This window comes from Nuphar pumila, chromosome 4 (assembly GCF_984573655.1).
Source record: "Nuphar pumila chromosome 4, dmNupPumi1.hap1.1, whole genome shotgun sequence".
NCBI classification, from domain to species: domain Eukaryota; kingdom Viridiplantae; phylum Streptophyta; class Magnoliopsida; order Nymphaeales; family Nymphaeaceae; genus Nuphar; species Nuphar pumila.
This window is the reverse complement of record NC_143252.1, coordinates 124,056,219-124,069,895: the sequence shown is the minus strand read 5'-3', so window position 1 is coordinate 124,069,895 and position 13,677 is coordinate 124,056,219. Positions and strand designations below refer to the sequence as shown.

Sequence of the window (13,677 nt, the reverse complement as noted above, 5' to 3'; positions counted from 1 at the left end):
AGCTCGTGCTGTGGCCAATTCAATTCCAACAGAGGTCGATTTTGGTGGACCATCCGAAGCTCGGAGCGAAGGACGAAGGAAGCTCGTGATAGCTGCCCATTTCAAGAGCTCCTACGCTGCGTAACGAAGCAAGGTGCACTTCTTTTCCCCTTGATGTGATTCCATAATTCGAATCGGGGGTCGTTTGAAGAAAGAGCTCATCCGAGGGATGGATTGAGCTATTCTCATAAAACGACATATATAAAAATGTTTTGTTATGCTTCCTTGATGATTTTTAACATTCATATAGTTAGCTAGGTTTAATTTGCATTTTATTTCATTCATTTAGTACATTTCATGAATTAATCAGGATTAACTTAGCCTTTATTTCAATTCTGCTTATTTTCAGTAGGTCTCTGTTTTTGTCAGTCAGTCCACACGTCATTTCATACATTTGTTTTTTATTAAAAATCCCCAAAAAATCACTGAATGCGCCCTTAGGTGTCCCTGAAATTTTGCCAAAAATTCGGAGGTATTTGAATTTGTTTACTGCGGTAAACATTCAAAATGGCAAGTCGGGTTTTGTTACCCGAGATACATTTTGAAAATCATTTTCCGACTTGTAAAATCGAGATATCCCTCATGGGAGATCCGATTTTCGATCCGAAAGATGTTTTGCACTCGGGAGAATGTCTAGTTTTTAATATGATTTTATCAGATTTTTCTGATTTTTTTTAATGTCTGACAAAAATCCGAGATGTCGGTACACGTGTCAGAGCCTAATTTGGGTCTCTGAGATCTTGGATCGACTTAGGGCTATGGTTTATCTTTGTGTGTTGCTCCAAATCCGAAACTGTAAAAAGTTAAAGTGGTGTCCGAGATGTCCTCTGTTTGAATCTGAAAGCCTGTAATTTTTAGAACAGTGTTGACCCCTGCTTCGGATTTTTCTTGTCAGCCCCCCCTGTTTTGCTACATTTGTCTGTTCTGTTAGTTTAGGCAGGAATAGTTATATTTTTATCGGTGTTTATGTTGATCAAATGCCGAAGTCATAAACATGAAAGTTGTTCATGTAGGTGTCGTGCATAGCTCTGATTAATTTCATAAATTTCCATGGCCGTTTTGTATTTTTTTAGCATTTTACATCAGATTAGGGTGATTTTTACCTATGTCAGAACTAAATCCCTGTTATTGAACTCACCATGGCTCAAATCCCGAGGCTGTAAAAACCAAAAATGTTCCATTTCGGGTCTTTTAGCAGTCTGAAAAATATCAGAAGTTTCCATGGTGTAAATCTTGCATTATCATATTAGGCATTGCATTTGGTTCGGATCCATAGGCAAAATCCATCATTTTTAGGACTTTCTTTGAATTTTGGCATTTAAATCATATCATTTCATGATTTTTAGCATTCTAGGTTGTTTATCAAAATAAGTATATGCTTCATACCGAATTTGGTGCAATTTGGAATCCATTTGAGGTTCGGATTATCCACAATACCAAAACAGGGTCCCGCAGGACCCGGATCCAAGTGAAAAACAAGCGAAATTCGTTATTTTGGCTAAATTTCAAAATGTCAAATTCTGATTTTACAGTCCTAATGTGTTTAGAAGCATGTCATATTGCATTTCATCATCATTGAATTCAATTTGAATTTCGAAATCCCAATTTTACTAAGTTTTCCTTCAAAAAAACCCTGATTTTAAAGGTGTAACTTTAATTTTAGGGGTATTTTGGTCATTTTGACCCCAATTCCGAATTTCAAACTGTTTTCCACTGAATTTCTTGCATTTTCATCATTTCAAATATCAAGGAAGCATGAGAATAGGGTTTATATCCAATTAAGTCCAATAATTTCATAATATTATTGGAAAATCTTGGAAAAACCCACATATTTGAGCTAACTTTATTTCAAGCTTGGCAGGGACATTCCAAAGAAGGAGCTGAAGTCTGCAAATTTCTTTTATTTCCTTTATTTAGTGATGTAATAATGTAAATTTTGGAATAAGAGATTTAATTTCCTGCTTAGACTAGGATGCATGTCATATAGTTTGAATTTATGCAATATCCTGATTATATGATTCATGCATTTTATTTCAAAAGCACTATGGATGTTCACGAATGGCACGTGCACCAACTCTTAGGGAGTTGATGGACTCGGTGGGATCCATATTTACGGCCCTAGTCGGAATATGGACGAGACCCAGATCCGTCATCTTTCTACTAGTCACATTGAGCCTACACTCTTAGGCTATCTTAAAATGCACATCATATCTCCAAAGTTTTCAAAATCATGTGCATCAAATCAACTAAATTCTGAACATATTCATGGCCACAGTCAGAATATGTGAAGGATTTATCTTGACTTAATGCATATTTTTCCAACAAATCTCTTAGAAAATCTTTTCAAAGTGCATTCATTCACTCATATCATTTGCATCATGAAATCATTGATTTTCTCAAGATTTTCTCAAGAAAACTTCATTCTCAAGAAATCGATTTCTCAAGAAACTCTAAGGATTTTTTTAAAATCGGTTTTCCAAAGACAAGTTTCTCCACAGTTTTCCCTGGAAAATGATATTTTCTTAAGAGATTCAAAAGAGTTCCTCAATCTTTCTCCAAGATCCAAAATCGATTTCCAAGTATTTTAAAAGGTAAAATTCCCAGGATTTCGATTCCCCAAGTTTTGAATTTCCTTCTCCAATGAATTTTCCTATAAATTTTCCATCATTTTCCTAAGAAAACTCTCAAAGTCCAAGTTTTCCTAAGAAGTGTTTCCCTTTTCAAAAGGTTCATCTTCTCTCAAGAATCACTTCCATTTTCCCAAGATTTTCAACTATTTCTGAATTTTCCACATCTTTATAAGCTTTCTCATGTTTTCAAAAACCCCTTTTTTATCTGAGTTTCCTGAAAAATTGACCTTTTTCCTGAGAGATTCTTCCCAACTCCAAATGTTTTTCTAAGCATACATCATGTTTTCCAACTGGCATTTTCCAAAATCTCATAGCACATGCCTGAATTCTCTATGCATTTAGGATAGAACATAACTTTGATAATTTCGCTAAGTCAAGCATAGTTTTGGTCCTTGGTTCGATTACCCCTGTTAAAGGCGGCAGGAACGGTCGAACCTCGTACCGACAGGTCGAGCCCCATCCCATGGATTTTCCCGCAATTTTCAAAAACGGAGGCGAGTATTTCAAAACAATTTCCAAAATCCGGTCAAAGTTTGAAGCGCGAAAGCGTTTCTCTCTTTTTCTCTTCCGCAAGGAAGGGAAGACGGAGGAAAAATTTTGCGACGATAACAAGTGGATGGCACTAAAGCAGGCTCTATATCTTGGTGAGAAAGAGTCATAGGAAATGAACCTAGAAGGAGGCCTTCTACTTCTCTCAGTTCTACGAGGGATCACTTCATTCTGAGAGGCACTGGAACTGGCATCATTATATCTGTCAAGAGCACTCCTAAAGTTGATTTGATCTCTATGAGAGTAGGTGATAGGGTCTCTAGGTAATTCAATAGGTTGATGTGACGAAGGAGACAAGGAGATGTTTTCCTCGGTTTCAAGTTCATTTGGGTTACCTTGATCTGACTCATTATCACTAGTATCATCGTCCTTATTCAGTAAATCAAATAAAAAAGAGTAATCCATATTCTCATTATGGGGGTCACAACTTTCAAATCCACTAACATTTTCCAAAAAACTCACGTTCCTGGAAACATACAACTTATCACTTTTGATATCATAACAACGAAACCCCTTTTGGGTTTCAGAATAGCCAAGAAAGGCACAAGGAATGGCCTTTGGAGAAAGTTTGTCATTCTTATCAGTAAGAACAAAACACTTACACCCAAAGACCCTTAACCTGCTATAATCAGGTTCCTTATCATACAGTTTTTCAAAGGGAGAAATTTTGTTTAAATTTTTCGATGGAAGTCGGTTTATGAGATAGACAGAGGTAAGAGCTGCCTCAGCCCAAAGATTTTTTGGAATGTTTTGAGAAATGAGCAAAGTCCTAGTTGTTTCAATGATGTGCCTGTGTTTTCGTTCGGCTAACCCATTTTGTTGAGGGGTTTTTGGACATGATTTTTGGTGAAGAATTCCAAAATTTTCAAGATAACCCTTAAATTCATTTGAGAGGTATTCTCCTCCATAGTCAGACCTAAAAATTTTTAAACATCCATTGAATTGATTTGAAATCATCATGTGAAAATTTTTAAAGGTTGAAAAAACTTCATGTTTATGTTTAAGGAAATAGATCCAACAAAACCTAGTATAGTCATCCACAAAGATTACATAATATGAAAAACCTCCTTTAGACATTACCGGAGTCGGTCTCCATACATCGGAATGGACAATTTCAAATGGTTTTGTCATAAACATGGATCTTTGAGGAAAGGGCAAACATTTCATTTTCCCAAGAATGCATTCATTACACAAAAAGTCACTTTTACAAAGATGTTTAACAAAAGGCAAGTACGAGATTTTAACAATATTGGGATGACCCAATCTCTTATGCCATACATGAATGTCTTTGTTTTGGACGACGTTGCAAAATTGACTCTTGGGAACTTGAAGAAAATCTACGTAGTAGAGGTCTCCTCTTCTAGAGCCTTCCCCAATCAATCTCCCGGACTGGCGATCCTGTATCCAATATTTATTAGAAGAAAATTTTATATCGCAACCATGGTCCGAGAGTTGGGAAACGGAAAGAAGATTTAGGTTAAGGTTTGGGATAAAACAAATTTTTGGAACAAAGAAGTCTTGTTTTTCAAAATTACCTATTCGTTTAATCTCAAGAGATGTACCGTCCGCGGTTGATACAAAGGATGGAAAAGCACTTTTAGAAAAATTTGAAAGAGTGCAATATCTAGGGGTCATGTGAAAGGATGCCCCGGAATCTAAAAGCCAAGATGTCTTACCGGGGGAAGAGGATGACATAGCGGCTCTGGAAGTACCTCCCTTGAGAAGAGGTTGTAGGGCTTCCACGATTTGTTGAAGAGAAAGAGACTCACCTGATAAAGGGGGTCGTTCTTCAACTTGAGATGCCATAGCCGTTGCAATCAATTTCTTCCATTTAGGACACAAGGGTTTGATATGTCCGGGTTCTTTACAATGATAGCAAGTTACTTTGCTATAGTCTCTTTTGCCATACCGATCATTTCCTCCTTGACCTTGATTCTTGAAATGAGGAGGTCTATAGGTCCTCATGTTATTTCCCGGTCTTGACACGGCATTAGCCATTTCACCATCTTCTTGAGTAGAAGAAGTAACAAGAATGCTAGGGTTATTTTTGCCAATCCCCATACGGGTTTCTTCACCACTTAGCTTGGTGATAACATCTTCGAGTGAGGGGGATGTGAAGGCGGAGAGAAGAGAGGACCGAACTTGTTCAAATTCGGGTCTAAGGCCATTTAAAAAATTGAAGAACCGGTCTTCTTCAAGTTGTTTGTGCCTTAATTCGATAGCCTCACCACTCCATTTAGGTTCAACGATTGCGAGCTCGTCCCAAATAGAGGATAATTCGGCAAAGTACTCCCGAATGGTCATGTCATTTTGTTGGAGAGTTAAAGCCCTCTTTTGAAGAAAGTACTTGTGGGATAGATCTCTTGAGGTGTACATTTTCTCAAGATATACCCAAGCTTCGGAAGCCCTTTTAAATTTGATGATGTTGGCATTTATCTTGGTCTCAACGGATGAGAAAATCCAAGATAATATCTTGAAGTTCTTCATTTCCCAATCATCATGTTTCTTAGAATACTCTTCAAGGGCCTTTTGTCTTTCATCCCCTTCAAGAATCTTAATATCACCTCCTTCAACAATGGTAATTTTGGGTTCTGGTTCCGGTATGGATCCATAAACGTAACCCCAAAGCCCCTTTCCTTTAATATGGGCTTCCATATTACCGGCCCAAACATGATAGTTTGAGCCATTAAGCTTAAACCCAAGAGAGAAATGGGAGTCTTTTTCGCCCATTAGAGAGGAAAGAATGCAAGAGATAGTATGTACCTTAATTACTTTTTGCGTCTTTCTTGACAAAAGAAGCTCCTAAAATATTGCTCGAAGAAGATGATCCTCTTTGATTTCAAAAAAACTTGAAGGCACGCTTCCCAAGGAATGCAAAAGAAGGCGAGTCGCAATTCTTCTTCTTCAACGAGGCTCTGATACCATGTAAAAGTATCTTCAACAAGATACTTTAGTCGATAACACAACAACCTTAAGAATAAATGTGTGAACATACACACCCAAGAACACTTGTGCACAACAAACACAACACACCGAATCACAAATGTGCACTTGCACCCATAAGTTTCATAAACACTAAAGAGGTTGGGCTACAATCCCAAATCCCTTAGAGAAATACAAGAGGAGCTGCCCATATAAATAGGGCTTAGAGGAGGCCTTGGGAGGGGCTCCACATAGTCGTTGGAGCCCCTCCAACGGTCATAAATGTGACCGTTGGAGGGGTCCAACGACTAGTGGGTTGGGCCCCTCCCAATGCATGTACAATGCATTAAATGCAAAAAACAAAAATACAAAAAGAAAAAGAAAAAAGAAAATACAAAAAAAACATATTCTTGAAAAAGAATGTGTAAAATTCCTAAACTACCCTTACTATGACTATATATATTTTATATATATAATTGGTAAATACATATACATATATTATATATATGTATATGTATTACCTTATATATATAAAATATATATACGAAATTACAAGTTTGATTACATAATTTAACAGTAGTATCATCATCCTTCTGCTTTATGTTGATGATATGATCATTACTAATGATGAAAGTGGTATTCTTAATGTAACGCCCTGAAATCTTAACCCAAATTTTTGAGGATTTTTTTTTAATACAGCGGAAACCAGTCATACCATAGGGCTAAGCATTCCAGAACATTACAGGTGGAGCAATACCAAAACATTCTTTTCATTTCAATATCAATGAAAATTAAGATTAGAGTACTCATACTATCCTTGGAACAGTATATCCAAAATCTTGATCCAAGCCTCATCCCGCAGCCGCTCTTAACTGCAACTCTTCACTTGAAAATTTATAAGAATTAGACTACAACTGTCTATGTAAGAAATCTGTAACCTTTAATGTGGTACATCATAAATCCAATATGTGATATGAGTATCATGTATGATTTTCAGCACATACAAGAATAAGTAAAGGTCTATGCTACGACAGTCAACAATTTATCATGAGCTAACTGGCAGGTAACATTAATAGCGGCATTTATATATCCCACAACCACAATATGAATCCCCACAATTATTCAGAGAAATGCAATTATAACAATTCATAATTCAGGTACGCATTCATACCACAAGGTACATCCATTATGCATAAAGAAACATTAAACCATACCATGATGCACAATTTTATTACAACAAGACCTTTTACATTGAAAGTTAAACATCACGCATCCACCAAACATATAACAATTAAGGAAATATATAACATATGCATGTTCTAATGCATAGCAGGAAAATGCATGACTTATGTGTAATGCATGAATCCTCTTATTATCTTTCCTTAAGTTTTCCTTTCCATATGCATGCTCTATTAAATGCATACAATTTAAGTTCCTCTTTTTAATTACCGTTGCCAGCGGATACACCAAATGGGTATAATCCCCGAGGTCAAGTAGGTTTCCAGGGTAGCTTAACACAATTTGTATTTTATTACTGGTTTCCAACTTAGCCCTCGACCGATATCAGGAAACAACATCATCCATCAAAATATTAGACCTCCACATCTAATGTCAGGGACACAAGGGACACTCCATGCCCACAAGTGTCACTTCCTTGGTACTAAAACAAACTCGCAATTGTGACCAACACACCACTCCCGGGTAAAGTGGTGGACTCTCCCTAAAACTGTGGCCAGGAGAAGGAACCTCAATATCGGGTTAAGGGGACCAAATTTACGCACACGGAGTTTTTGTATCCTCACAGTCTCCCCAAGATTGGAACTCTAAGTTCTTCATTCTTCAGATGGATGATACCAGAATGTATATTACACTGTTCTTATTCATTATCTTTTTATTGAGAACCAATTATTGAGTCTTGCAATTCAGCATGCAAAAATAAGGCAAAAGCTCGCATCCACCCCTGCGAGAGCCATCACGAGACTCCAGCCCGTGAAAACACATCGAACAATGCAATATAGAGCAATAAAATCACATTTTCAAATCATGCAAAGTTAATCATAGGCTTGCAAATCAACATGCAACATAAGCTCGCAATCACCAATGCGTAGCTCTTCAGGGCCTACCACCCGTGGCAACCATAGATCAACACAATTATAACCATCATGTAAATATGATTATTGCAATGCATTTAAACAATTAAAGAAAGAGCGAACCCAATCTCAATGCTCTCCAGGCCTGTGATGATTCATTTAAACCATTGATGCATCGTATGCAAAAATCATAACAATATGCAATTTATGCAATGATACCAACATGATTCCAAATGCACATTCATTCATAACAATTTAACAATGTGCATAAGCTATCAGAGTCATATGCATGTGTTCACCATCTGGGTGAAATCTCTTTCATGTAATCACTTAATACATATGCATTCATCCATAATTCATAAGTATATGAGAACATTTATGCATGATTGTGCATGCCAAACACACATCAATTTCATGTATGCACATGTACTTGAAACCAATTCATAAACGCACGATAATCAAACATGTCCCATAAATGTACGCACATGAGACTTTTCATTCATAACATGTGTTAACATCCACACACATAAACATTACCCATATATAGAAATTGAAATTTCAGGGCTGCACACATTCATAGCATGTATGCACCTGTATCAAAACAAACTTTGCAATAACATATTAACAGAGAGGCATTCATATCCATCAGGCTAAATCCAAACTAAAGCATAAGGAGGACTCCATCCCTCAGGTTAAGTCCACCACCATGTGTTTGGAACCAATATAATAACCTCATTCCTCAAACACAATTAACGTATTGCATACAAGCAAGTCAAATCATACATTTTCTAACACAAAGCAGTTAAGCACACCTCCCTTTAGTTTGAGTTTTCTTGACATACCTAATTCCCATTGTACACAAATCATTGGACTCAAGTACCCCCATCGACACTTATGTGTTAGGTACGACCCAAATGGTTCACTTGGAATCATACCATATAATCTCAATGGTGTTATAACTGGTTTATACCCGTATCAATTTTATGCACAACACACCAAATAAAATCAATGGAAGTTTAATTTGTCTCTAAACCAACTGTTATTGATTAGTAAGTAATATATTGCAGCCCAATCAATGTTAACAATAATGGTAGATGTTGTTGAGCAGTTTATGATACATCGCAGCCTATTCATCAGGTTGATCTGACGCAATAAGAAGGAATGCATACACAGAAAACTAAACATGCATCAATCCTTGAATGATTCCATTACAATTCCAAAACCAACTACTTATGGGAAACCCAAATCCAGTGTCTACCGAACACCCTAAGGTTTCAGACCTTGATAATTCATGTGATTACCAGGAAATTACTCTTAAAGTATTCATGCTTTAATGATATACAACTGTGTAAGACAATACATGATCACATGTAATCAGACTTTATGCCATTTAATAAACCAGCATAGGAACAGATTTGATATAGTCAGCACTCTGACATATAGTCATTATAATAATGAAAACCCTGGTTTGACGACAGAACACATCTCATAGAAATCAAATTTGTTTATAGTTCAAAGAACAAAATAATAGGTAATCGGATTGGATGACAATCCACAAAATAACTGTCAAACAATAACCACGCAAACAACTTTACACTAAGGAAAACATATGCCATATAGCAGGGTTTTGAATACAAGAAAAATGTAGTACAATATGCATTTGATTTTCCAATACCATGTGCAGTTAATTTCAGAAACCTTTCTTCTTACAGTCTTAATAAATCCCTGACCTAAATGAATATATATTTATATAGTTCTTTGACCATTACGTATAGGATATCACTAATTTTCAGCCACATTGATCATGGAATAATTAAGAGACTCATACTGTGCATAAGCCTGATTATGACATATATTTTATTTCAAAGCTAACAGGAACATCATTTAAGATTTCATTTGCTCAACAAAATTTCAATATGCCTGAAGCATCATAGTAGTGTAAAGGTAAAGAGTTCTGACTTAATTACATTAGATAGATACAGATGACAATTATTCATTCGGCCAGGATATTCGATTCTTTCTAATACTACATGCTAATTTTATACACCTAACCTACTGTATGAACAGGGATGACCCCAGTTCTCAGAATATTCAATAATAGGATGCTATCTTGCGGCTAAATTCAAACCAAGCAATCCTGGTAATAAGAAAACTGATCACTTTCTACACGAGTTGATCCTCAGAACTAAATTACTGAATCAAAAGATTTTGATAAAATATTTGACTAGCATCTGCAAATACAATCTGCCTTAAATATAGACATATTTACACAATTTACCACATAAAACCAGAAATCACTTGCCACAAGGCCTCAAGGAATATGATGGAGAAAAAGAAGAAGAAGAGGGAACTGCTCTAAATGAAATACAGAAGTCGGTACGCTATTTCAAGCCACATACTAAAAAAAAACAGTCTAGATCATTGAGAGAAAATCCAAATACACCTCCAGAAACAGAACATTGAATGGTTAGTGGAAAAGAAACAACCGTAATAAAAGTTACTACTATAACGGCATACAAAGATTACAAGGATATCCCAGAGAAAGATTATGTTAACACACAAATGTAACAAAACCAAACCACGAGCGAATCTGACAGTATGACATTACAAGAATTAATAAAACAACTAGGAAGAGATCTACACAAGCCGAAATCCTTGGATTTTTTTTTTGACTAAAAAAAAAAGAGATAGTGATACCCCCACTTGCATCACTGTAGCCTTCACCACTCGTAACAGAATGCCGAACCCCCCCCCCCCCAATCGAACGATTTGGGGTTTCCTAAAATCCTTTCCTGAATTAAAAAACCGAAACCCCAAATCCAAGAAATTGGGATTCTCGGTTTAGGGTTAGCAGTGGCCTTAATCATTCGAAGTTTCCCCTTGACCAACCCAAGCACACCCAGACCCAGTCAATAACCCACAAGAAAGGTTACCAATCCTACCTGTTCCGACGCTCAGAGGTTGCTGTCACGGGTGGAGGGTCGTCGGCTCCGGTGAGGGTGGCTGCCGCAACGAGAAGATGGTTGCCGAAGACATCGGCTGCTGATGGTCGAAGTCGTTGACAGTGACGAGAGCGAGAGAGAGGAGAAGACAGAGAGGGAGGAAGAAAGAGGGTCGAGTGAAGAGAGCGAAACCCTCTCAACCCCCCTTTTTATCACGCTGAACCCCAACTCCTCTTCCCCGAGAAGCACGGGGTTCGGTTACACCTCCTATAACCGCCCCCTCCTATAAAAGAAAGAATTTTCCATGCTTTATAAATAAGGCACGCCCCGGGTTCGGGTCCAAACCCGTGACCCGCGATACCGGATCCAAATCGGGATTTGGATCCAGGACTAAATAAAAAAAGGTGGATCCTGTTGCGCAATTAACGGAGGATCCACGAGTTGGATCCGATTGGGTCCAACTGTGGATTCAACCAAAAAAAAATAAAGTTTTTCTTTATTTATTTATTTATTTATTTATTTCTTTATTTCTTTATGATTTTATGATTTTATATATATATCAAAATATATATATATGGTTATATGGATCCGGAAGGTGGATCCCGGACCCATCTACGCACCACCGTGAATAGTTATCTCTTGAATTATTTAATTAATTAAAATTATTGCACTTATATATACATATAAGATTATATAAGGTAAATTTATTCGTAAAATCCCTTTATGAGTCCTGGATCCATAAATTTGGATCCTAGGCCCAAATCATATAGAATCACTTAAATTTTTTGGGTATTACACTTAATGTTAAAAATATGTTAAAACATAATTTTGATATATCTGATTTGGGTTTTCTGAGGTACTTTCTATTAAGACTGTATCATAAAACTGAAGTTGGGTCTCTAATATGGATCGGGTTTTCTGTTTCTGATGTAATATGTAATTTTAACATATTCGGATATGGATCCAAATCATAATTGATCCAACCCACTTTCTGTTTTTTGTATATAAATACACACATGGAATAGGGCACGACTGCTAAGTGAAGCAGTCCCCTTTGCTGTCGCAACCCTCTTCTTCATTTTGCCTTCTTACTTTATGCACTGCATGTATTTGGTGGTCCATTATAATATGGTATCAGAGCACCAGGCCTTTGTGTATTGAATCGTCTCCAAAGAAGTTGTTCAGTGAGATCGACGTTCCAGGTAAGTGTTTTCTTCCAGTTTTCTTCTGTCTCTCCCTAACGTTATTTGCATCTCTTTTGAATCCTTCCCCAATCCTTCTATTGCTCATCAATATTTTCTGTTCAAGGTCTTGTTCTTCACCTATCTCAATATAATTTTCTGTACTCTTGATCGAAACAGATCTGATCTCAGATCTGATCGTTAGATCAGACCTTGCACGACTGCAGATCTATTCACAGATCTAATCGTTATCTAATCCCAGATCTGGTCGTGAGATCAGATCTTGCGTGACTGCAGATCTGACTCCAGATCTGATCATTAGATCAGATCATGCGTGATTTCCTTTATCAGTTTTGAATCTGATGATTCTCGAGGCTTAAATATGTCAAGGAGTGTTTTCTTTTATCAGTTTTGAATATTCTATTTTGTTTATATCTAAACCCAAATTCTGATCAGATTTCTTCTTCTAATATTCTGTTTTTGTTTAGATCTGAACCCAAATTCAGATCAGATTTCATCTTCTAGTTTTATTCCTTCTACCTCTGTTACTATTCCCTTCCAGATTTCTCCTACATTCTTAATTCCATCCGTCAGACTTTATCTTAGATCTAACGTTAATCTTTGAGTATTTGACAGCAGTCAGACAGATTCATTTGTCATATTTTCTGTGTCACAATTTCAGTTTCATGGATTCTCCTACCCTGCCATCTAGTTTTCTAGGTCAACTTATCTCAAAAAAATTGAATAACACCAACTATTTGACCTGGAAAAGGCAGATATTGCATTTTATTAAGAGTCTTGATCTCTATGGACACTTAGATGGAACAATTTCTGCACCACCAGAATTTATTGTGCAAGAAGTCATGGATGATAAAGGAGAGGTCTCTAACAGGCTGATTCAAAATCCTGAATTTACTACTTGGAGAAAACGAGATCAGGCTGTTGTAGCCTACATGACCTCTACTCTTTCACAAGAGGTTCTTGTAGGTATTCCAGATGAGTGCTCAGCGATGGAGCTGTGGGAACAGCTCGCAAAGACATATTCACAAATTTCATAAGCAAGAATTATGCATTTGAAGAGGGAGTTTCAACTCCTAAGAAAGGAGCGCATGACTGTTACAAAATATATAAACAAGGTGAAGATCATTACAGACCAATTGGCTATGTTGGGTTGTATGATTTCTGATAAGGATGAAGTTCAACAAGTGCTAAACGGGCTTGGGTCAGATTATCACATGCTGGTTACATCTCTCTTGTGTCTTCCTTTACTTCCTAACTTTGAGGATCTTCAGGCGAAATTACTACAATATGAAATTTCCATTAA

At 36.8% G+C, this 13,677-nt stretch overlaps 1 protein-coding gene across 1 annotated transcript in view; it reads left to right on the top strand.

The window, feature by feature from the left end:
* LOC149840904 (uncharacterized) overlaps positions 1-13,411 on the top strand; it is a 67,839-nt gene extending 54,428 nt beyond the window's left edge. The window contains exons 7-8 of the mRNA XM_090005160.1: positions 12,311-12,374; positions 13,173-13,411. Coding sequence (XP_089861286.1) covers positions 12,311-12,374; positions 13,173-13,411 — 303 coding nt within the window. The remainder of the gene's footprint in view (positions 1-12,310; positions 12,375-13,172) is intronic.
* Positions 13,412-13,677: the final 266 nt, after the last annotated feature.